This window comes from Scomber japonicus, chromosome 3 (assembly GCF_027409825.1).
Source record: "Scomber japonicus isolate fScoJap1 chromosome 3, fScoJap1.pri, whole genome shotgun sequence".
Taxonomy (NCBI): domain Eukaryota; kingdom Metazoa; phylum Chordata; class Actinopteri; order Scombriformes; family Scombridae; genus Scomber; species Scomber japonicus.
This window is the reverse complement of record NC_070580.1, coordinates 24,145,283-24,168,294: the sequence shown is the minus strand read 5'-3', so window position 1 is coordinate 24,168,294 and position 23,012 is coordinate 24,145,283. Positions and strand designations below refer to the sequence as shown.

At 39.3% G+C, this 23,012-nt stretch overlaps 1 protein-coding gene across 1 annotated transcript in view; it reads left to right on the top strand.

Annotated features, from left to right (window-relative positions):
• Positions 1–23,012, top strand: part of kif5ab (kinesin family member 5A, b) — a 50,984-nt gene that overhangs the window by 5,051 nt on the left and 22,921 nt on the right. Inside the window, exons 2-11 of the mRNA XM_053316356.1 lie at positions 12,192–12,279; positions 14,301–14,374; positions 14,719–14,823; positions 15,269–15,317; positions 16,294–16,349; positions 16,537–16,624; positions 16,874–16,998; positions 18,478–18,582; positions 20,600–20,748; positions 22,133–22,281. Of these exons, the coding sequence (XP_053172331.1) occupies positions 12,192–12,279; positions 14,301–14,374; positions 14,719–14,823; positions 15,269–15,317; positions 16,294–16,349; positions 16,537–16,624; positions 16,874–16,998; positions 18,478–18,582; positions 20,600–20,748; positions 22,133–22,281 (988 nt within the window). The remainder of the gene's footprint in view (positions 1–12,191; positions 12,280–14,300; positions 14,375–14,718; positions 14,824–15,268; positions 15,318–16,293; positions 16,350–16,536; positions 16,625–16,873; positions 16,999–18,477; positions 18,583–20,599; positions 20,749–22,132; positions 22,282–23,012) is intronic.

Genomic DNA, 23,012 nt, shown 5'->3' with positions numbered 1-23,012 from the left:
TATCACGCCCGTAATCTCTGCATTGACCTCCCTGTCATCATCACAAGGAGCTGTTTGATTTCTTTGTTTTGTTGTTGTTGTTGACTATGATGGATAGCGAGCAGGACCAGCTTGTTTGCATTGAAATGGGTCCCTCCACCACTGTTAACGAGTCCAATTGAAATGTACGCATTAAAGAACTATTGATTCTTTATTTTCTGGAGACCATTTATAATTCTATGAATTTAGTTTTTCAGGCTGCTGTTCTCTGTGTCTACCACAGAAACTCAGACTGTTAAAGGCTGCTATATCCACTGCTGGTTGTTTACATTTTTTTTAAGGAAGAATAAAGGATTACAACGGTCTGGTCAAAAGGTTTGCTGACAAGAGTATATTCTGCAGTAAAGCTCTCCATTTTTAGTTGGGCTTTGCTTTTTCCACAGGAAGGCATTTATTTTCTCCTGAAGCTTTTCTGACATTTATGAAAAGAAATTGTGATCATATGGTGTGCCTCTGTTTCAGAAAATAGGCATGTAATGCTATTAAAAATTAACTGATTATTTATCTAAGACCACTTGGTTCACAGGATGTCTGCTTATTGGATTTCTGATGAGGCAGAGGCTTCTCCTCAGTCGTACTCGGCTGAGAGCTGATTCTCTTCTCTTCTCCTTTTTTGATTAGTGAGACAATAGGAGGGGAAAACAGCTGTTGTTGAAACAAACTGTTGACAGTGCATGTCGGGCGCTGCGTAAAGTCATCTACCTGTCTCGTACCTTTTGTTATTTATAGCTCCATTGGAGCTGTTTCTGCTCAAGGATATTTTTCTGCAATGGGTTTAACTGTCTACAAAAACCGAACAGCACCAGAAATGGAGGTCTGAAGAGCTCCCCTCACCCCCACCAGTACACGCTTTAGTGCTCTAATTCTATCACTGCAGTGCACACACCCTATCCAATTAGGCAGTGTAATGGGATTGCTGTGTAGGGTCAAGATCTGCACTCATTTTTCCCGTTGGAAGTGGCCATCAGAGCAGCTACCACTTGGGATCAGAGCTCATCTCCCCACTTTCTCTCTGTCTCTTTCTTCTTCAATACATGCCTCCCTGTATTTTTCCCGGTTTAGTCTTTTTTCATGGTGTAATGATTCTGTTGCTCATTTTCTCATGACTCAGGAGGAGTTTTGGGAAGATTTGAAGAGAAGAAGCTCAGCCTCGTCTCATTAAGTTTGGCAGAGGCTTCTAGCAGGTTTTAATAGTGTCAAAGGGGAGACTACTGCCAATCAGGAGCCTGAAAATGAGAGGATCAAGTAACTTTGGCAAAGTTCACTTCTACTAGTCAGCCCAGAGTGTGAGGACCTACAAAATGAGCAACAGCTTTGCTAAGATTCATTTGGCTGCATTTCAAGCAAGAAATCAATATTCTAATTAGTACTACTTTGTGGCTAACATGTCCTATTTTAAATTACAGGGAACCTAATTTTTCTACTCATACCAATAACATCTTCCAGCTCTCCCTCTCATCTTTTCCTTAATATTCATATTAAATTGACACCAATTAAGTTAGCAGCCACACTTACCAGGATATTAGCTGCCAGTTCCTTGAGCTCATCTTTATTTTTATTCAGTGTCCATGAGTGCCAGGGTTAGATGAGCTTGTGCCAATCTGTCAACATATTTCTTGCCCACTTCTCTCCCTTTATGACAGAAGTGGGCTGTGACTACCAGGCTCTTAGCTCCAGGGAATGATAATGGAGCATCCTTTCCTCATTAGCCACGGCCCTGCCCAGGATACTGCATGGTCCTCATGTCTTCCGTCGGTGTCTGTGGGCAGCACATCGTAACCGATGGCACATGCTCACACACGTGTATGCACATGCCAAGACCCCAAGCAGTTAGGGCTATATTAGCCTGATAACAGGAGATGAAAGGAGCCATCCCTGCCTTCTGCATGCCTAGGACTTCTACTCTCTCAATTAATCACAGATCAGTTTATCGAACTGACACTTTAAAGCACAGACATCTACTCTAGGTCACTGATTATTTTTAAACCTTTCTCAAGGGAGCGCCTTCAAGCACATTTTCCTCTACCATTTCTTTTTATTTGGTTAATCCAATTTACCCTGATTTTAGATGACCAGCTAAAAATTTTCAAGCTACATTACATAACAGACTTGGAAAATCTTGGCATACATACATTTCAAGCTTATTTTAATCTTTGCATGGCCCAGGATTTGTCTCAGCTCTAGACTTAAAAAACACTTCTCCAGGCTTTGGGTGGGGTGATATGGACAAAATTGGTTTAGGGTTGGGTGAGGGTTAGAGTTTTGATCAAATACATCCATGTCAATATTACAGCAATATTGTAAGGATCACTATTGGTGCTTTTTACACACTGAGATTTATTATCAATTATCAATTAATAGGACAGCTAGAACTGGTAAGTTCAGAAAATGACATAACTTTACTGTAATGCAGCCTTTAAAACCAGTAAAAGACAACACTAATGCCATATCACGATATTACAATATCCAAAATAAGATGATATCTAGTCTCATATCACAGTATTATATTGATATATTGCCAAGCTCTATCCGGGCTACAGCACTAACCCTAACCCATGGTGCTGCTTCTTTTTAGGTACATTGATGCTCGTTATTTGCTATTTTATTCCACCTTTTCTGTCTGAGTTTCTAATTAATTCAATTTTATGCAGACTCTTAATGCCATTCGCTTTTCTTTCTTTTTTTTCTGGAGGCCTCTTATTATCTAAATTACCTCACTGCGTGCCTCTGTTATTAGTTGCAGCTGAATTACAAAGAGAATAACCATGTTGTTGACTTTTACAGCAAATTTAAATAATTGCTCACTACTAGTTCTAGGATTACTTAATTTTCCACCGAGCTATTCCCCTAGCTTCACTGGATTTAATCATTGCTGCCAGCGTATACAGGTTAATAGAAATGTTTGCATATGATGATACCTTTCTGTAGCTTCTTCCGTCCTACCCTTTTATGGTCTAATTTAGTATTCATTCTGTGCCACGTGTGGACATTAACAAGGCTCATACTAATGGTGCGATGCAGCTCGTTGGCATAGTTGGTGGATTACTGCGTCTCCTCTGGCACTTTTAAAGGATCCGTCACAGTGTGGAGGCTCTAAATTCAGATTTAATTGGTACTGTGGACCAGAACCACACAAAACTATTTCAGTTTTACACAGAGCTAGAGTTGTCTGAGTTTTTTCTTTCAATATGTTGCCTGCATTATCTTATCACTGGAGCATGATTTCTCACCTAAATTTAGTCAATACAGTTGGCTCACGGGTTTATGTCATAATTGAATTACCAGTAGAGGAGGATTGATGGTTCGGTTAATAGCTTTGATTTTTTAACTTGGCTTCACTCTCCCCTCATATTTTCCCTCATAATGTGAACAATATATTCCTCTATTCGACAAATCTTTCAGATAAAACTATACTTCTGATGTCTATTCCTACAGTGTTAGTAAGTGTTGACTGGATGATTTTACACATTCAGAGCACTTTATCTTTTTACATTAGGACTTTTTTGAGGTAAGATTGCCACCTGAAAAACAAAATGCTAAATGTGTTTGGCTTGTTTCCCTGTTGTGCCGGAGAAACGCAGCCAGAGACAAAGCTGCTGTCAGGAGTACTCTTGTATCCTATGTGAATTAATTTTGACTGGATTTACTTATATGCAGGTTGAACTGAAAACAGGTGGCTCTAGGGTGAAATGCAAATAATGACTACGAGCCCACAAGACCATAGAAATTTCATTTGATATCAAATATTCCCTTTGAGATGGAGAGCAGCTAATAGCTGGGCTAGCCGACTGTCTGAGGTTGTGATCGAAGCTCTTTGCTCCAGGCTGAGGTCACTGATCCCAATTCATGTTAGACAACTAATTTCTTTCTCAAGGTTCATTGCTATTTTTTGTAGGATTTCTGTAAGTCTGTAAGGTAAAAAAACTGGGAGATGTCTGCATCATCTTTGAAGTGATTTTCTCTCCTTCTTGCTCTTTCTCTTCCTCTCTTTTAGTCTCTTTTATTTTCTTCTTCTCTCTGGAGTACCCTCATTTCCAGTCAATTTGGACTGGGTACAATTTTTTTGTGTACTATGCTGTTAGAGGTTGTTCTGCTCTCTTGGTCGTCAATGTGTGCTTTAGTTTTTCTCAACACAGTAAAGACAGGAGAACTATTTATTTTTTTGAGATTTTGTGATAATATAGAGCTGATACACAATATTTTATTTAATACTTTACTGACATTTATGAAATGAAATTAATCCTATGAAACTCTAATTTCTCATTCTACAAGAATTTCTACTGAATAAAATTGTATAAATTACAACGATTTAACTGAAAAAACTATCTTAACCTCAAGGTTAATTTAGTAGATATTCTAGAGCATTTGCTCTTATCACATGATCTTTATCACTAGATAGACTTTGCTCAGTTGTCATGGAGTTGTAAATGTTCAAATTACTATTTTTAAAGACTTGTGACAACGCAAGACTACAGTACAGTATGTTACTTTTCAGAGAAATAACACATGCTTCCTCCTCTAAGCAGCACTGTTTCTCGATTCAATTAACTGGGGAGTTTGGCTGCCATAGCATCACTATGTCTAGTACTGCCAGTAGCTAATGATGGCTAATGTCAGCTAACATTAGCTAGATACTCCTGTGTAACTAATGAATCTGCTCAATTAGTGCTGCTGTTGTGCTACATTTTAGCATGTAACAGTGACAACATTAAATGGTTTTATGATTAAGGTAAAAACAATGTACACCTCACCAAGAGAAATAGTGTAACTGAAACTCAAGTGTCAAAATAGATATAAATCATGGATGAAGGAGTAAAAAAGATGACAAATCTGACCAGACATTCACACCCACCTTTCAGTATTCCAAACTATTTACTACAGACAGGAGCATTGAGGAGTAAGACACAATGAGAAAATATTGTTTCTATTGATTGTTTTTACTGCAGTTTTTTCTCTATTAGTGTCTATCATTTCTATAATTGTTTGTCTGCCATCTCAGTTAATCTGTAGTGGATTGCATTCTCACTATCAGATGTTTTCACCATCCTCACTGTGCCTCAAATTCTTTTTTTCTCTCACTCTGCTGTTATTTGATGTTGTTCATTTTTTCTAGACTGAAACCCAGCAAACAAGGCCAAATCAAGGCTTTACTCTACTTTCCACTCCTCTGTCTCCTGTTTCCCTCACTCATCCTCATAAATTATGCAGAGTATTTCACTTTGATGGGGTACTAATTGCTCCACTTCACTGTGTGGATCTTTAATAAACTTCTTGATGCAGGAAAATAAGTGAAATTATTAGATGAGTGTTAAAAATGTAAGCTTGGGTGGTAAACTAAAGTTCCCTTAAGCTAGACATAAAGTAAAAAAAAAGAAGTAAAATAGCTACAGAAATTGCTGTGATAAGTAAAAGATAGCTGGAAGACAACTCAAAATTAATACCATTGCCATTGCAGCTCAGCATTTATCTTCACCACATTATATCTGAGGCACTGAGAGTGGTTTTGCCCTGGAGGCATTGTGCCAGTTGACTCTGCTTTGACTTGTCAGCAAAGTGAATTAGGAAATACAGTAATGTTTGGTAATATTGTGTGACTGGAGCTTTTGCAGTTATGAGGGGTTTTCTATTGTTCAGAGAACCCCTAATGATGCTGTTATCTTGGGCTCGAAGCCTGATTAGCTTGACGGATGGAGCAGACATTGGCAGCCTGACTTCCTTTTCCTTGTCACCCTCACTGTGCTTGTACGTGCATTTGTGTGAGGGTAGAGAGAAGTGTTGATGACTTTGTGCGAGAGACTTATACAGAGACCGACACAACCCAAGACACACACACAGAGTATGATAAGGGAACATAAGACCCCTCCTCCTTCTCCTCCTCCTCTGCCCTCAGACGAGCTTACACACCAACACCAAACCACTGCAAAGGAGCCATAGAGCAAAAAATGAGCAGCAACCTCCCTGCCTGACTGTCAGCCCACCAATGTGTAGGAGGAGGAGAACACATGCCTAATCTTCTTATCATCTCATACAGCTCTCGCTTTAAAATATTTAGCTATATGTCTCCAGGATAGTGGGAGGGACGCTTTGGTGTGAAACCAGATGGAGAGGAAGGATGTGACAAGAGCTAAACCTCTCTGAATGGTGTCTCTGTGTTGGAAAGTATTGTTTCCTCTCAGCAAGTATTGGCAGTTACCAAATATTCACCATATGTAGAGGGTGTTTTCTATGTCAGACTTTTCTTGTGGATATTACTGTTGCACCGTAGAGACTTTCTTCAGCCAGAAAGACATTTATGATAAAATGACTAGTGTTACATTTTCCTGGCAAGTGACCTTTTTGGGACATATTAGTAATGCCAAAGCACATGTAGTATGAGGTACTTAGCGAGGAGGTTGGGAAGATGGTTGGAATAACACAATCTACAAAGGAGATGGATGTGTTTGCATCCAGTGTCCTACCAGCAATCATTGTCACTGGTTTCTCAACAATGATTGATTTCTTTTAACCTTGACTTTGGTCATTCCCCTAATCTTAAAGGCACTCTATGGAGATTTGAACCATAGTGATGGGCGGGTCCCCAGTTTGCTTGCATGTTGCATGTTTCAAATATTTCCTAAATTCTGCTTTGTAAATGTTTTATGAGGAAGGACAGGCACTCAACATGTTTGTTACACATCATTGATACACCCAATCCTTTAAGTTTCATGTAAGCAGATTAGATTATGTTTACATTTCTTTTATCCCACCTAAATGCAGTTTAAGTATTCTTTACACTTAACAAACATATTAAGAGCATTGTCTTCCTCATTAAACATTTACGTTGACATTTTAAAATCTGCATTATTTACATCCATGTCTACAAGGGAGCTCTTCCTCTTCCCTGCTTTCCTGCTCCATTGGTAAGTTGTTTTTTGTTTTTTGGTGCATTACCTCCACCAACTGTCAGCGGTGCACGTTATGTCACCCATGCATATTAGATACAAACAGAATGAGGACCAAGTCATCAAAACATTGCTCCATAGTGGTCAAAAACTCAGCAAAGCACAGCTCTGACAAACTGTTTTGTCTTTAAACTTGGAAGACTTAGGTATACTTATTGGATGCATTCTGACATCAATACATGGTTTAGTGTGTATGTGTACTCCATGTCAAGCCCTCTGTTTAGTGCAGAGCCTCTTTGGTCCCCAGAGTTTTCAACCCTGTTTAGCAGCAGACCTCCATCTAAATTCAACATCTGTCGCTGTAACCCTTCACCCTCTCTTTTTTTCTTTTCCTGACTGTTGTTCATTTATTTTCTTTCCTTCAGTTGATTGCCTCTCTTGTAATATTCTCTCTGTCTTACTCCTCTGTGGGTTTTCGATCTTGATTGCATTTCATTCCCTTTGTCTCTCTTTGTTGGAGTTTATGTTGATTACAGGTCTTGATGTTTCTACTCTCATTGCTTCTCATTGGTCAGTCTCCCATTTTCTTCAGTTGTGTTCAGCTCTTTTTTTGTTTATTGGCTACTCTTTGCCATCCCCCACCAGTTTCTGTTGATTACTGCAGTTTTTAATTCTCTCTCTCGCTCCCTCTGTCTGTCTGTTGGTCTCTACCTCTCTCTCCCCCTCAGTGCCTGCAGCCCACTGCCTCTTTGTCTGCTGGCAGACAGCAGCAGATTGCAGGCTGGACAGGGCATGTGGGTGTTTGACATCGCACACAAAGCTGAGGGCCATGAACAGTGTCTGCATGTACAAGCATAATTGGATGTATTATTTGCACATATGCACATGAACAAACACTCTGTTTCCAACTCCAGCTTCCTACATCAATATGCATGCAAATAATGACATCTGTTAAATTATACAGACAAACAAGGAAGCGTGTCTATACTGTACCTATTCTGAGAGGAGGGCCAGAGAGAGATGCAGATAGAGAGCTTACAGAATGTCTAGTACATTTATGCCATTATCATATTTATGCAGCAAAGGAGCAGATTAGCACTTTAACGGTGTAGCCAGCAAAACAAATGATTGGAAAAGGGTTGTTCTTCATGCAGCTTATATAACTGACTAATTTTATTCACCCCAATGAAGACCACATCATGATCCCCCCTCTCCCTCTTTCTCCCCCTCTGTTATTTAGCATGGTTTGCATGTGTCTACAGTGTAGCATTACAAATGGCTCATTGGGAATAGAGTCAGATTTAATTACTTGTGATGGGGAGGTTGTTTATACCTGCAGCTGTGATTAATGCACTTGAGAACACCAACTAAGCAGTTCATCTTATTAAGAAATAGAAGGAAAATACAGAGAATTGAAGCCGAGATTGTGCCAAACTGTCTCCACCCTCTGTCAGAAACAAATTATTTTATGCAAAGCTAGAGCTGTAAAGTGGGAGGTCATTGAGGTACTGTTCCCACTCAGTGTCTTATTCTGCAGTAACGCTGCCTGATTTTTAGCTCCAGCTTTTGGGAGTGGCACAAATTGCATTTTTTTGCTTCCTTAGTTACGGCTTTTCTTAATAAAATAGGTTAGCACAGAGGCACTCACTGGCAAGAGAAAAAACATCTAGATTCTCTTGGCAGACGAAAATAGAAAGTTTTACCTAATCTCAGGATAACAACTCAATATAATAGCCTCAAAATAATTACTTTTGAAATGGTGTGAAAAAAATCACAAGGACAAACTTTCTTGTTCTTTTTATTAGTCTTTTTCTTAATGCAGGTGATTTCAATGCCTCAAAGCACTGAGTGAGTGAGTGAGCTATTAGTGAGCTATGTACCAGACAGCATGTTAAACCATAGCAACACTGCAAGGGATCACATGCTGCTGTGTATAACAGTATTTATATCTCATTTTCATTGTACTGAACCAGATGAAAATGCAAGTAAACTGGAATGTTGAACTAATAAAGTCCAATTCCACTGGTTAATAAAAAGACTTGTAAAATATTGGTGCCCTTATAAGATTAGAATTTCAGCATTGATTAACACTTCCCATAACATATTATATAAACAATAAAAGAAAGTACCTCTTGTGCACAAACTGGCAAATAAATGCATGGTTTTAATATTGAATGTGGTTTTAAAAACAGCATAAAAAGGTGCATGTGAAAAGAGAAGAAACATGATAAATTATGAGTTAGACTACAAAGTATCCATATATGCAAGCCTGGAAGACAACTTATTATTCAAGCCACTTACAAATGTGTGTGCTTTGGGATTTTGTGTCTAGCTGCTTGTTGACTGTGTTATTTAAAAGGTTGAGAAGCAGCGGTGCCCATATGTAATACTGAGGTGCAAGGGATTATTGCCATACTTTATCCCAGACTATTGGTGCGATCATAATTACGGTTTAGAACATTCTCTCGGGTTGTATGGCTATTATATTAAATGCAGAAACACATGTAATGACAGATTTCCATTTTCTTTATGGTAGATTATGTAACAGTAAAAAGCATTGAGCATGATGACTGGTCAGTGTGTTAACATCAATTACAAATAATTACATGATGGTGCAGATATGTGGGTGCTTCTTGGAGCACCACTCACTTTGTGTTCCCCTCCATTGTTTAAACAGTTTTTATCCCTCACTTTTGTTTTTTTTAGGGGTCAGTAAAGTTTGTATTATCTTAACAGCAATAACAATGTATTACCCACATAGGAAAACATCCCTTACCCTTTTTCCATGTACGGGGGCAAAAGCAGAAGAAGACACATGGCATTTGTATATAGATTAAATGCATTGCTTATGTAACATAGCACTCCCACTTCCTACCATAGACTGTGTGCTTCCCACTCACTATGCAATCCTTGTGACAGAATCTAAATCTGCTGATCTGTGTGTTCAATATAAGTCCTGCCCAGATGTACACCCAGATTACACAAGCAACAGTAAACCTTTATTGTCAGTCATGAGATGGATTACCATTTGAGAAGTCTGCAGCTGTTGTGCAAACATGCTGTGGACATTAATGAGTCATGTTTCTATGGTTAGTAATGTGGCAAGACCCCAAATGAGTGTGATGTCTGGTTTTCCTCACTGTTAATAAATCAGAGTGAAACAGCACTAAAGTAATTTGACACGATGCGTATGTCGGTAATCAAACAAACTAATTGGCCCATTCTGGTCGTTGAATAGCTTAAAAATATACCATGTAACCAAGACATTTGTAACATTCACGGTTTGATTCTATGCTGTTCAAATCTGCCAGCCTGTTTTTCAAGAGAGTAATGGTTAGAACAATATATCTTCTTAATATGAAGTCAGCGGCTGGCCGTCTGAAACACTTTCACAGTTTTCACCTATGATAAAATAATTAAGGAATTTCTCTCCTTTAGTGCACTAAATACCAACATAAGACTGTCCTCAGTGGACAAGTTACTGTATGAGTAAGGGATTATAGGAATGGGATGATTACTGTCTGCTGATTAGCTAAGTGACTGTTGAATGTAATTGTCCTGAAAAGGGCAGATGGTTATTGCCACATGAACTGAACTGCAACCCTTAACAACTTGAATATTGTTAACAGTGAACCCTACTGTAAATGGTCTCAATCCCTTGCCTCCTGCTTTTCCTTAATTTCATTTAGATATATAGCTTTTTTTCTCTTTCCTCCTACCTTCCTTTAGAATTGTGTGGTTTAACGTATTTTGTGTTCATTTTATATCAAATGAAAATAACAGGAATAAAAACTTTTAATATCATAAGGCAAAAATATCGTTCAATGTTTTTTAATTAGCAAACAAATTAAGAATTAAGTACTAGTCACTAGCCTGCTGAGGTAAGCTTGCACAGAAATGCTATCAGAGTCACCACAACAACTACAATATACTTTATACCATTAATGCTCACAATATTAGTCATTAAACAAAAACACAACAATTCAAGAGTGATTCTTTTTTATTTTTTAGAAAAACCTGTCTTGTACTGTATGTTTGGCCAGTTCTATACAGTATTTCTGCTCCTGTGGGTGGTCCAGACTGGATAACTGTCAGCTGTCAGCACATATGCATGCCTACTCCCACATACAGTATAAACTCACTGTACCATAAATAAGATTAGACCTGTTAACAGTCTAGCAGTTTTTATGAACAAGATGAGACTGAACTCAGTGCTCCATGACTATCTTCACAACCAGAACTTGTCTGATATGATACGAGTCTGTCTGATTGCATGGTTCACTTGATATCTGGCTAATAACTGGCTTCTCAGCTAGATGACGCTAGCTGACTAATTAACTGGTTGAGTGGAAATTCAAGCCTGTCTGGCATATTTCTGGTTGCGATTAGTTCATTGGCTGGTTTGCTGACTAACATTCCGGTTAAATGACCTGCAATGAGCAGAAAAACAGATTTGTTTGTTTTCCCTTTGCTTCTTGTGTGTTTTTTCTTCTTCTGTCTTTCTCACGTGTAGCCATTGGTTTCAGGTCACATGCTTTCTTCTGCTCTCACTGCATTTCCACTACTCTGGTCTACTCCTTCACTCTACTTCTTCTCTCCACTCAATCACTTTATGTTGCCAGTCCTTGAACACCGTCTCTAATGGCTTCACCTCAGATGGGATCTCTCTCTCTCTCTTTCTCTCTTGGGGTCACAAAGCCCTTTGCGCAAGGTCTAAGCTAGGCTGTGCTCATTCAAAAACACCCTCTGCTCTCTCAATAGCACAAAACACACACAAATAAAATTACACACACAGGCATGGGATGCACATCACTCAAAAGGAGACAGATGGGCCTCTAAATGTGATATATGGACTGCTATTCAGGTCTAATACACACAGATGGACACAGCAGCCATAAAGCATGTTTACTTGTGTGTAAAGGAAATATTTATGTGCTTTTTTTTATAGTGGCAATAAGGCCTTACATAATGTTTTAATGATAAACATGATGTGTGAACTCTCTCTCTCTCTCTCTATTTTTCTGTCTCTCTCTCTCTCTCTCTCTCTCTCTCACACACACACACACACACACACACACACACACACACACACACACACACACACACAAAAAACACACACACACACACACACTCTTGTGCTCAGCTTCATCAGCTTCCCAGGGCAGATTTTACAGCGAGTCACAGGGGGAGACGAGGTGTTGACAACAAGCTAAAGCACTCTCTAAACTGTCTGTGTTTTTTAGCTGACTGTGTTTGTGTTGGTTTTCACAGGGGAGGTCCTACGTGTTTGACCAGGTGTTCCCCACCAACACCACCCAGGTACAGGTCTACAACACTTGCGCCAAGCAGATTGTCAAAGGTGAGTCACGTACGCATTTAGTCTCTTTTGACCAAGATACAGGTGAAAATGAGCGGGAAAGCCGATACGCTTTGAATCCCTGGGTTATTCCAATCGGATTTTTCAGTTTTGTCTCCATACAGTGCCTGCATGAATTAGCAGCTCCTTACAGGCAGTGAGAAAAAAATGTCCATGACATGATGTAGTCACATGACCTACAGGTATACAGCATCAAAATGTGCAGATTAACAAGATGCATGCCTATCACAGCATGGTGGGACTGGCATATCCAGAAGGCCTGAGATCAAACGGAATTAACACCCTAGAGAGTCAAATCTTCTTTCCTTCACCTTTCCCTCCGTCTGCATCTCTCTGTATCTGCTTGCTTCCTCTTTTTTTCACCCTTTAGCGTCTCATTTTCTGTGCCACCTTCAAAGCTAGCGTGGAACTCCATTGAAGTAGTTCTTGATGGAGCAAGAAAAAGAGATTGATTTTTCGGGGGAGATTACTTACCAAGTGTGAGATTACCATGTAGGCTGAGGAAAGAAGAAATAAAACTGCAAGACGAATGGCAGCACAGGCAGGGCTGGAGGAACTCAAGGTTAGAGTTTTAACAAAATGAGGGAATGACAAAAGTGAGATTCAAAATGTGACAGAATAAAAGAATACCAGAGAGGGCAAGCGAGACCAGAGAGGGCTGCTATGGTCTGCAGTAAAGAGACGTGTATCCGTTTTTACACTTTGTCTATTTCTTCTGTTTTTGCTCTCTTTCTTTGCCCTTTTCACTATCTTTCTCTCACACTCATGCTGTCCTCCCTCTGTATCGCTTTCCGGTCTGTGTTCCCTTCAGCTGTGGTCTCCGGCAATCTTGTCTCCTGCTTTCTTCATTTCATTTGCTGGAACACATTATTCTTCCTTCTTTCTTCTTCTTTCTTTCATGTGTCGTGCTCTGTTTCTGTCTCACTATGACCAGTGTGGAGGCGGAGACAGACTCAGAGTAAAAGCAACACAAGAGGGTGTGCAGATGAGGAGAGTGGAGTGAAAGAGAAGGGTGCAGCATGGTTTCAGTCGTGAGCCTTTCTGATTACTCTGTGGTCTGCTAAACTCTGACAGACAGTCTTTCAGGGTGATATGTTTTTATTTATCCATGTTTGACTTTTAGCTCGGTGGGTTTATTAGACTGTGTCAGCGATATGACATTAAACACTGTGATGCTTTATAACCTCAACGGTTCAGGAGGCATTGTTTTCACTGTGGCTCCCACCAGATGCATGAAGAGAATAATATATCTATGCTCGCTTGGTACTTTGCTGAGGGCCTCCTGGTGACTCCAACACCCAGGGTAGATGTTGTTTATAGTGCGCATCCACAGAGGTCATTCAGTGCCTAACCAAGCTTAAATACCATGAACTTCTCACTGCACAGAAGCTTTATGAGGCACAGCCTGATGTCTTTGGAACAAAGGTCAAAAATATGTGTCTCTGTCTGTGTTCCTGACTTATGTTCATATCTGGCTGAAATCTGTTATTCTATCTGACACTTCTACTGCCAGTAAGACGTAATAATAATCATAATCATAATCATTATATATTTAATTTGTAACGCGCTTTTCAGTCAAAAACTCAAGGTGCTTCTTGCAATGTCACTCTTCAATTTCTTTGAATTTATTATTAGCATAGCCCCCTTGATATATAGCATCTCATTTCATGCATACATACAATGACATCATTACATAGCAAACATACGCAGAAGAGCTTGCTCACACTCAACCACCCCCAACCTCAAATCTCAGCCGTTGTACAAGAAAACTGGATACAAGAAATCACCTGAAAATCAGATCAGTTTCATTGGTACAGAGAGCACTTAAAGCAATTTCACTTTTAATTGCAAATACATACAAATTAAATGTATGAACAGGTTGTTTTAAGATGACAGCAGTCATGAAGCCGCAAAAGAGGTAATAGACCTAAGAGAAAGATTTCTTTATTTTCTTATTTTCTTCTTTCTTTAACATGCTTTTCATTTCTCCCTTCTCACTTTAGATGTGCTTGGTGGATACAATGGGACTATCTTTGCCTATGGGCAGACTTCCTCTGGAAAGACACATACGATGGAGGTACAGTAATACTAAATCATTCAAAAGGTAGACCTCTTGCTGGGGCACACACGAGCGCACAAACGCACACATTTTGTTTAAAAAATGGATTATCTCCTCCTCTGCTCTTCCTGACAGTACATCTCCCTCCATCACTGTCATTGTGCTCTATCAGTCTTCCCCAGCCTTCTGTGGGAACTAACCTCCTTTACAACTCTCTCTGGGAAACAACTCTTTTCCTTTTCAAGTCAAAAGTCTCCCTGCTCTCCCTTCTTTTACTATTCTCTCTACTTAATTCAACCCAAGGTCTGCATTTATCCACCTCTTCAGTGACATGTTCTTATCTCTCCTCTTTCCTGTCATAGGGGAACCTTCATGATCCCCAGGGAATGGGCATCATTCCACGCATCGCTGAGGACATATTTGAACACATATTTGCAATGGATGAGAACTTGGAATTCCATATAAAGGTCGGTGTGGATTCCCATGTGTGTCTGCTCATGCGTGCATTTGTGACAGTCTGTTGTCCTGCTCTGTCAGACACACACGTGCATGTACATGCTCAAACACTATGATATATTCAGTGGGAATTCAGCTTGAACCTCTGATGTAACCCTCACATGGACAGGCTGAGTGGAATCAGCCAAGCATCAATAAATCATGACATATATATATATAAACCTATGGTAATCCTACAATATCTTTTGTGCTTTTTCCCTTTTACACCACAGTCTTTTAATAGGGGATAATACCTCAACAGACTCATGGGATGACAGATTACTGCTACATGATTTTACATTGATTATCTGTACAATAAACAGGCCTTATATCTTCACTTTATCTGTATCATTTTTTCTCTGTCTCTATACCTTTATTCTAAAGATGAGCTGCCACATGTTTTTTGTTTTGCTGCAGGTATCCTACTTTGAGATATACATGGATAAAATTCGGGACCTGCTGGATGGTATGTTAGTGCACTGAGATGGTGAAACTCAAATTGCAATTTTCTTGCAGTACACAGTTGCAAATTCAAACCTTTATAGCTACATAACCTGTTAAAGTGTGATTATTATGAATTAGGGTAGCAGTATAAAAACTCAATAGGTTCTGATTTAGGAATACAAATTGAAAAAGTATACAAACTACATTTATATTTCTGTTTATTTGCTTCACACAATAAAGCTATTGTTTTGCACACCATACACATAAGCCCCACACTGCAGTACATGCCACAGTATTATCACACAGACATATAACCAGTATAAAATGATGGAGAGACCTGGACAGGGAGCTTTAGGCAATATCCTTGTGATTACACTTTTAATGGTGCCAGAGACGGTGGTGAAAGCCCCCCTTTGTATGCAAGGGAGTCCATGGCAGCTGAGGAACATTTAAGCTATGAACAAAAACAGAGCTGACAACAAGCAGGATGAATCGAGGCAGCACAAAGAACAACATCCCTTGTATCTGCAAAGAGGAACAGGGACTATAGGGTGATAAAACAAGCACACACAGCTGCACACATGCATCTGCACACAAGAATGCCCAATCTCCACGAAAAAAAGCAGCCACTACAATCCAGAGAAATGTAATCATCATTGATCAGATATGATTTTCAAATGTGAAATGACTAATTCAGGAATCTGGGCCTGTAAGTTTTGTTTGTCGACAATAGTGGATTCATCTGCTCATCTTCTCAGTAACTTTGGAAAAAAATATGTCAGTTTCATTAAAAACATTCATAGCTAGAGCCTCACATATTTCTTCATGCCACATTTGTAGAGTCTGAATCACAGATATACAGGGGCCATAGTCATGTCTGATTATAGTTGCGCTGCAAGGAAAAACACACATTCATATACGGAAACTCATTTGCTTACACATATCTACAATGCTTTAGGTAACGCAATGACCTCTCTCCTTATTTTCCTTCACCCTAGTGACAAAAACCAACCTGTCAGTGCACGAAGACAAACACCGAGTTCCTTTTGTGAAGGTGAGTAATCCAACAGTATGATATGATTCAATTTGACACTAAATGTTGACTTACTTGTTTTTACTATGTAGATGTATTTTATGTTATGGGTTAACTTCCATCTTTTCTCATTTCTGTATGCGTGCTGTTACATGAAATACATGTGTACTTCTGTGTTAAAATGTGCATGTGTCTTTCTTTCACAAAGGGCTGTACTGAGCGCTTTGTCACAAGTCCTGGTGAAGTGATGGATGTGATAGATGAAGGGAAGGCCAACCGTCACGTTGCTGTCACCAGTGAGTCCCACTGTGGATCTTCCTGTCATTCCATACTGTAGCTTGTGCTTGTCAATTGTTTCATGCTATTATTTTTTATTTATTTATTTTATTTACAATGAAAGGATAATGAGGTTATTGTGCCATGGTGAGAAATGCATGATCAGGTGTAGAGTCAACATCTTGTTTGAAAACTCTCTGTCTAAGGGAAATAATTCATTGAATGACATTTTCTCAAAGGTGTTTGACTCTTCTCCTCCCCTCCCCTAGATATGAATGAGCACAGTTCACGCAGTCACAGCATCTTCCTGTTAAACATCAAACAGGAAAATGTTGAAACAGAGCAGAAGCTGAGTGGGAAGCTGTACCTTGTTGACCTAGCAGGTAGTGAGAAGGTAAGACAAATGTTTCCTCTTGTGAAATATTAAAAGTAAGGCTTTACAGTGCCAGAGTCACCAGATTCACTCTCAGCAGGATTTTTGAAACTCTGAGACCAAAAGGTATTTTTTCAGAATTGGTATTTGCAGAACTCAAAGACGCAGATAAACAATGTATTAAAGCTTTGAACTTCACCCTTAAAGCCGTTGAAAGCTTACTTTATTGCACTGCAGTCTGTTGATATTAAATTCTAACAGTCTTTCTTAAATACAGAGGGCCGATTTTTATTTTAAGGGGTTGGCCTTGTCTCTTGTTGATGCAATATCAAGGTTAGTGTTTGCTCATTTTTGGTAATCCAATCAGTTCCACTGATACAGAGAAAATCATTTTCTAAGAAGTAATAAACACTCAACTCTAATAGAAAAATCAAAACAAAAGCTTCAAACAGCTGGTTTTGTAGCTACAAACAGCTAATTATTCTCCTGTTTCAAGGCCTTGTAGAGCCAGTCTGCCTCATCACACCATCTATAAAACAATTTATCTCCAGGACATAGGTCATATTCCACAAAGCAGACAGAAAATAGATTAAAGACACAGTGGAACGTAGCTCTTGGCTCCTGAATATAGTTTAGTGTTTGATAGTATTGATGTGAAATATAGAAGAGTGTGTGCTTCGAGTAGTGGATGGCCAGATAGGTGCTGATGGCTGTGGTTTTTAGCTAATAAATGCGGATGCTGCATCTGTTAATTGTCTTGGGGTTGAAGAATGAAATGATTCTGCCCTACAATTGCTTAGACTTCGATACAAAATATTATTGACTGAAGAGGAAGCCGGTGCATATTCCACGAAGTGCTTTGACTTGTTACCCTCTATAATTAAGCGCCTCATTATACTGTGAATAATTGTGTCCCATGACACTTATGACATAATGTGTTGTGCCATTCCAATTAAGGTTCAACGTCTTGCAGAAATCTTCTCAAATGCTGGTTGACTCTCAGTGTTTCATGTCTGCCTCTAAATAATCATAATACAACACAACACTCATTATTAGAGAAACAGACACATTTCTGAGAGAGTTATTTGAGTTTGGTAATAGCTATTGATTTACAGAGAATCTTGCTTGAAAGAACAACTCCATTTAAATCCAAACAAATATCACTCATTATTTATTTATTATTGGAGACTTCTCCAAAAATGTTGAAGTATTCTACATATGTGTATATATATTGTATGTCCAGCTTACTAAATCATGGATTGATAGTTTACCAATTGCACTCATTGTCTCATTTGCTATATAGTTAGTATCAAATTATGTGGTCATTTCCAGGAAACGTCTTTATTTTACAGTTATATATAATTCCTTTCAACACAGGAAACCATAAGCTTCATAAAATAAAGCATTGTTAGAGAAATAAATATGGTTCCCCTAATGACACTTTTATGATGATATGTATTTTACAATCTAATTCTTCCAATGTGTGTGTATCTGTGTCAGGTCAGTAAGACAGGTGCAGAGGGAGCCGTGCTGGATGAAGCCAAGAACATCAACAAGTCTCTGTCGGCCCTGGGGAATGTCATCTCAGCATTGGCTGAAGGAACGGTATGGTGGAAAAATCTCATCAGTCTTTATCTATCAAGACTCTTGGACAACATGGCTGCCTAAGGCCTGTTCTTTTAGTTGTTTGCCTTTAACAGGCAGCTAATGTTTGCTGCCAAAACAATGTAATCCAAAATTAAGATGAGGCTGCAGTAAATTAGTCAAAAGTTATCAACGTACATTTTCTCACTGAGGAAAATTTGTTGGTGCTAAATGATGTCAAATAACAGAACATAAAATCCCAAAATATGTTTATTCGCTTTGTTGCCAAAGAAGTCAAAGAAGGCTTCATGACTAGCCCATTTGCTCATCCTCAATTTCCTAACTTCCAAATCAGCCCCTTGGTTTAACAACCAAGAAATACTCCGGAAAGGATCGAGGCTCTCAAAAGTGAACATCACCAGCGCTTTCAAAGTTCTCCCTATCCTTCCTAATATCTGGCAATTCTGTGTCATTAGCAAGGTGCATATTATGTCACTGTTGGGCTTGCTTTCAGTTGCGAAAGTGACCCTAAACTTTTCTCCCTCTGCTGGATCGTGTCTAACAACCTTAGGATTCCATTCCTTGTTCATCTCTCATCAGCTCATCATTTCCCCTTCCTCTTCTGGCCGCTTCTGGCCTGGTCACTCTGACTACAGTCAGTTCCTCTGAATCACACTTGACGCAAATCTGTTTCTGGCTTCTCTCCCAGTCGAAAAGCTCAACCAAATCAGCCTTCCGATCTCCAATTTCCTCCTCATCCCATCATGTAACAAATGCCAAGTTCTCTCCCTCCCAAAACGAGTCAACTTATGCAACCCTATGCATCATTCCCCAAGGGTGGTCTTTGTCTGTCACTATCTATCACTTCTTCCATACCATCACGCTTGACTTCCATCTCCCCGGACAATTTAAGCCATGCTGAACAACTCCATCTGTGGCTCAACCTTCTTGCCAACTGGAAAAGAATCACCTTCTTTAATGACGACCAACTTACTCACCTCATGACATCTATTTATACCACTCCTTCTGATGGCGCTCCGGCTTTGGGGGGGTTCTATAATGAGAGATGGAGATAACCCTCCTGTTTTTTGACCTCGTCACTTTGACTTGTTTCATAATCTATACCAATTCTGTGATGGCTATTAAAATACATACCATAAAAGTTTACCTTTGCGCCATCAGCTTCTTCCCCAAACTCATAACTGAAAATACTTAAATACTTAAAGCAAACTCAAACCAATCAATCTAGTCAGCCTACAGCCACTCTTTTACTTATAGTCCAAATGTTAAATCCCTTTTAGACCCTTGCAAATTACTTGCTATTCCGAAAAAATCTCAGAGCACAACATTGGCAGATCTTCTGTGGCCACTCGATTCAGGTTCCACTTATGCCCTGGACTCTCCTTGTCTGACATTTCTCCCGTTCATTACTGAACAAACTCCTTCAGGATCAGCACAGCTACTTCAGGCTCCTGCAATAGCATCCCCAACTCATGGTCCTCCCAAAAAAAACACATCATCATTACATCTGTTCAGATTTCAAAGGCCTCAGATCCGCTCAATCTTATTTTGAGTAACTGGAGGTTTTGATGGTCTGTCATTACGCAGATTCCCTGTGAAGCTTCCCTACAACACGGTCACAGCAAGAGGAAAAACTACACACATCAATCCTTGATCTTTAATAAATCATTAAACATCTTGTTGATGGTGTGATCGTTGCTAGTGAAATTCCTCACAAATCTTTCATAAATCTACTGGCATTCATTATTTATCCAGTGAGCAAGGACAGTATTTTCTGAAGTCTTTTTAAAGGTTTAAAAAGGTAATAATGTGACTGTTGCAGAAGAGCAAGAGAAACCCTTTCTTTCTTTGTTCTGTGTTGATGCTCACAGCACTTATTTGAAGTTTTTTACAGAAAGGAATGCGCATGATTGTGGAACAATTCAGAATATCTTCCACAGTCTTGTGATCCTTTGCTCTTTTCTCACTATCTTTGATTCTCTCTCTTCCTTCCTTCCTTCTCATTGTGTCTTTGTAGAAATCCCACGTGCCGTACCGTGACAGCAAAATGACTCGCATCTTACAGGACTCACTGGGCGGGAACTGTCGCACCACTATGTTCATCTGTTGCTCTCCCTCTAGCTACAATGATGCAGAGACCAAATCCACCCTGATGTTTGGCCAAAGGTAACTTCCACACTAAGTAGCCTGCACTGTGCAGCAGAACAACACACAACACTGTCTCGCTCGGCTGCAGCTGTTGGGATGTTTTTCTGCTGAAATGTGTTGAATTCAGATATGCAGTCCACATATTGCTGCCTCCAACTTTACTCACACACTGCTTTAGAGGCAGGGTTTGTATTAGAATTTGGTTTGTGATCGTGCTGGGATTGCTTAAAGAGGGTCTTTTCTAATCTTAAAGGTAAACTGCACTTACACAAGCAGACGTTTGGTTTGCTTGCCAGCTTTTCCACTCCTATTTCTCAGTGTCAACCCAAAAAAACTCACAGATGGAAAGAAAGATCCTTTAAAAAAGCCTCACGCATCTCCAGCCTTTTTCCTCTACCAATGAATTCCGTGAGTAGAGACTGACACGAGAGTGTTGGTTGAAATAAATAATGTACAACCGAGTAAAGGCAGTGACACAACCCACAGAAGATATTTGAGTTTTACTGAAGAGAATATGTGGTCTCTCATTTCCCTCTGTCTACCACAGTAGCTGCAGAAAAAATCTTTGAAAATCAGTATGACATCAAAAATACAATGTCGATGATAATAATGATGATAATAATGTTCCAGTAAAAAGGTCTACAAAATGTTTTTGGGGATTCTACAGCATTCAAAGGAGGGTACTGAAACTCAGCATTTAGAGTGAGGTTTAATCATTTGCTTTGGTTTTGAATACAGTCAAGGATAATGCCATTTTCAATCTGTTCTGAACTGTTTTCCCCTGATGTTTGATTATCAGTGTTTCACAGTCCAAATTATGTGTTACCTAAATTCTGATGTGATTAGACAACTTAATAGGATAGGACTGGTTAATATCATGAAGTAAATGAATAAGTACACAATCTTTTCTCACTTGAGTGTGAAATTAAGTGATAGCTACTGATGTGAAATTCACAGCCAGAACCGAGTGCTGTCGCTGCAGCATCGTCATTTATGTCATAAAAAAGAAATAATTTACAGTCACATATGTATTTATTTCTCTTATGAATTGCATGATTGCTGTATTTTGATGTGAATATGCTCAAGAGGTCTTTTTACATTCTGAGTTCCTGCCTATGTAAAGTATACTTCCGTTTGCCTACATGCATCAAACACAGTTGGCAGAAACCCAATTTGCATACAAATTAATGAGATGCCAGCCCATTTTCATTGAGCAGCCAGGGCTGAAATACCCTTGTTGACAGTTCCTCTATTCTCTGCCATTCTCTCACACTTTTTCCTGTCTTTTCTATAAATTTTGTTCCTCACTCTGCTGCATCTTTTCCTCCTACCCTCTCTCTGTTCCCTTCCATCTCTTTTGTTCCTGCTCTCCCTCTGTTTCTTACTGCTTCCCTCCAATTAGAGCCAAGACCATTAGAAATACTGTATCAGTAAACCTGGAGCTCACAGCGGAGCAGTGGAAGAAGAAGTATGAAAAGGAAAAGGAGAAGAACAGGTCAATGAAGGAGACAATTCAGAGACTTGAGGCTGAGCTGAACCGTTGGAAGAATGGTAATACTTGCACTAATATCACACTGGCGGCCCCCAAAACACTGAATAACTGAAAGTCTTCCTTTTGGGATGAAGCATGAACATTTTTGCCCTGTCATTTTGACATTATCGGTGCCTTTTGTAGTTAATGTCAGAATCATAATAAGTGGATATTTTTGGCCATCCTAGCAGCATGGCTCTAGGGCTGGAAATGTCGATCAGTTCAGTCCACAACTTTGGTCCAGATTGAAATACCTCAACAAGTAATGGATGTTATGAAATTTTGTAAAACATTCATGATCCCCAGATGATGTATCCTAATGATGACGAGTGATGATTCCCTGACTTTTCATCTAACACCACAAGGTTCACATTTGTAGTTCTGGGTGAAGTGTTGGACTATTGGATGGATTTCCATGAAAGTTTGGTAACTGAATGGTAAAATATTTGAAATGTGGTATTTTCAGTTAAGGAGATTTGCTAGAGACCACTGATAGTAAAATCCAGAGAACAACCTATACATGCTCTTCTGTAGAAAAATAAATACACTCCATGTCCCTGTTCAAGTCCCTATTCATGCATGCTACAGCGCTCACTAACAGGACTTAAAATTTTATCAGCCTGCCAGGCTGCAGACATTACATTTCAGTCCACGTAAGTGCAGATTTAACCTCATTTGATTTCATCTGAATAGATGCCAGTAGAGATATGGGGAGAGAGCAGCCAAACAGACTCTCTGGATTTGTGCCCAT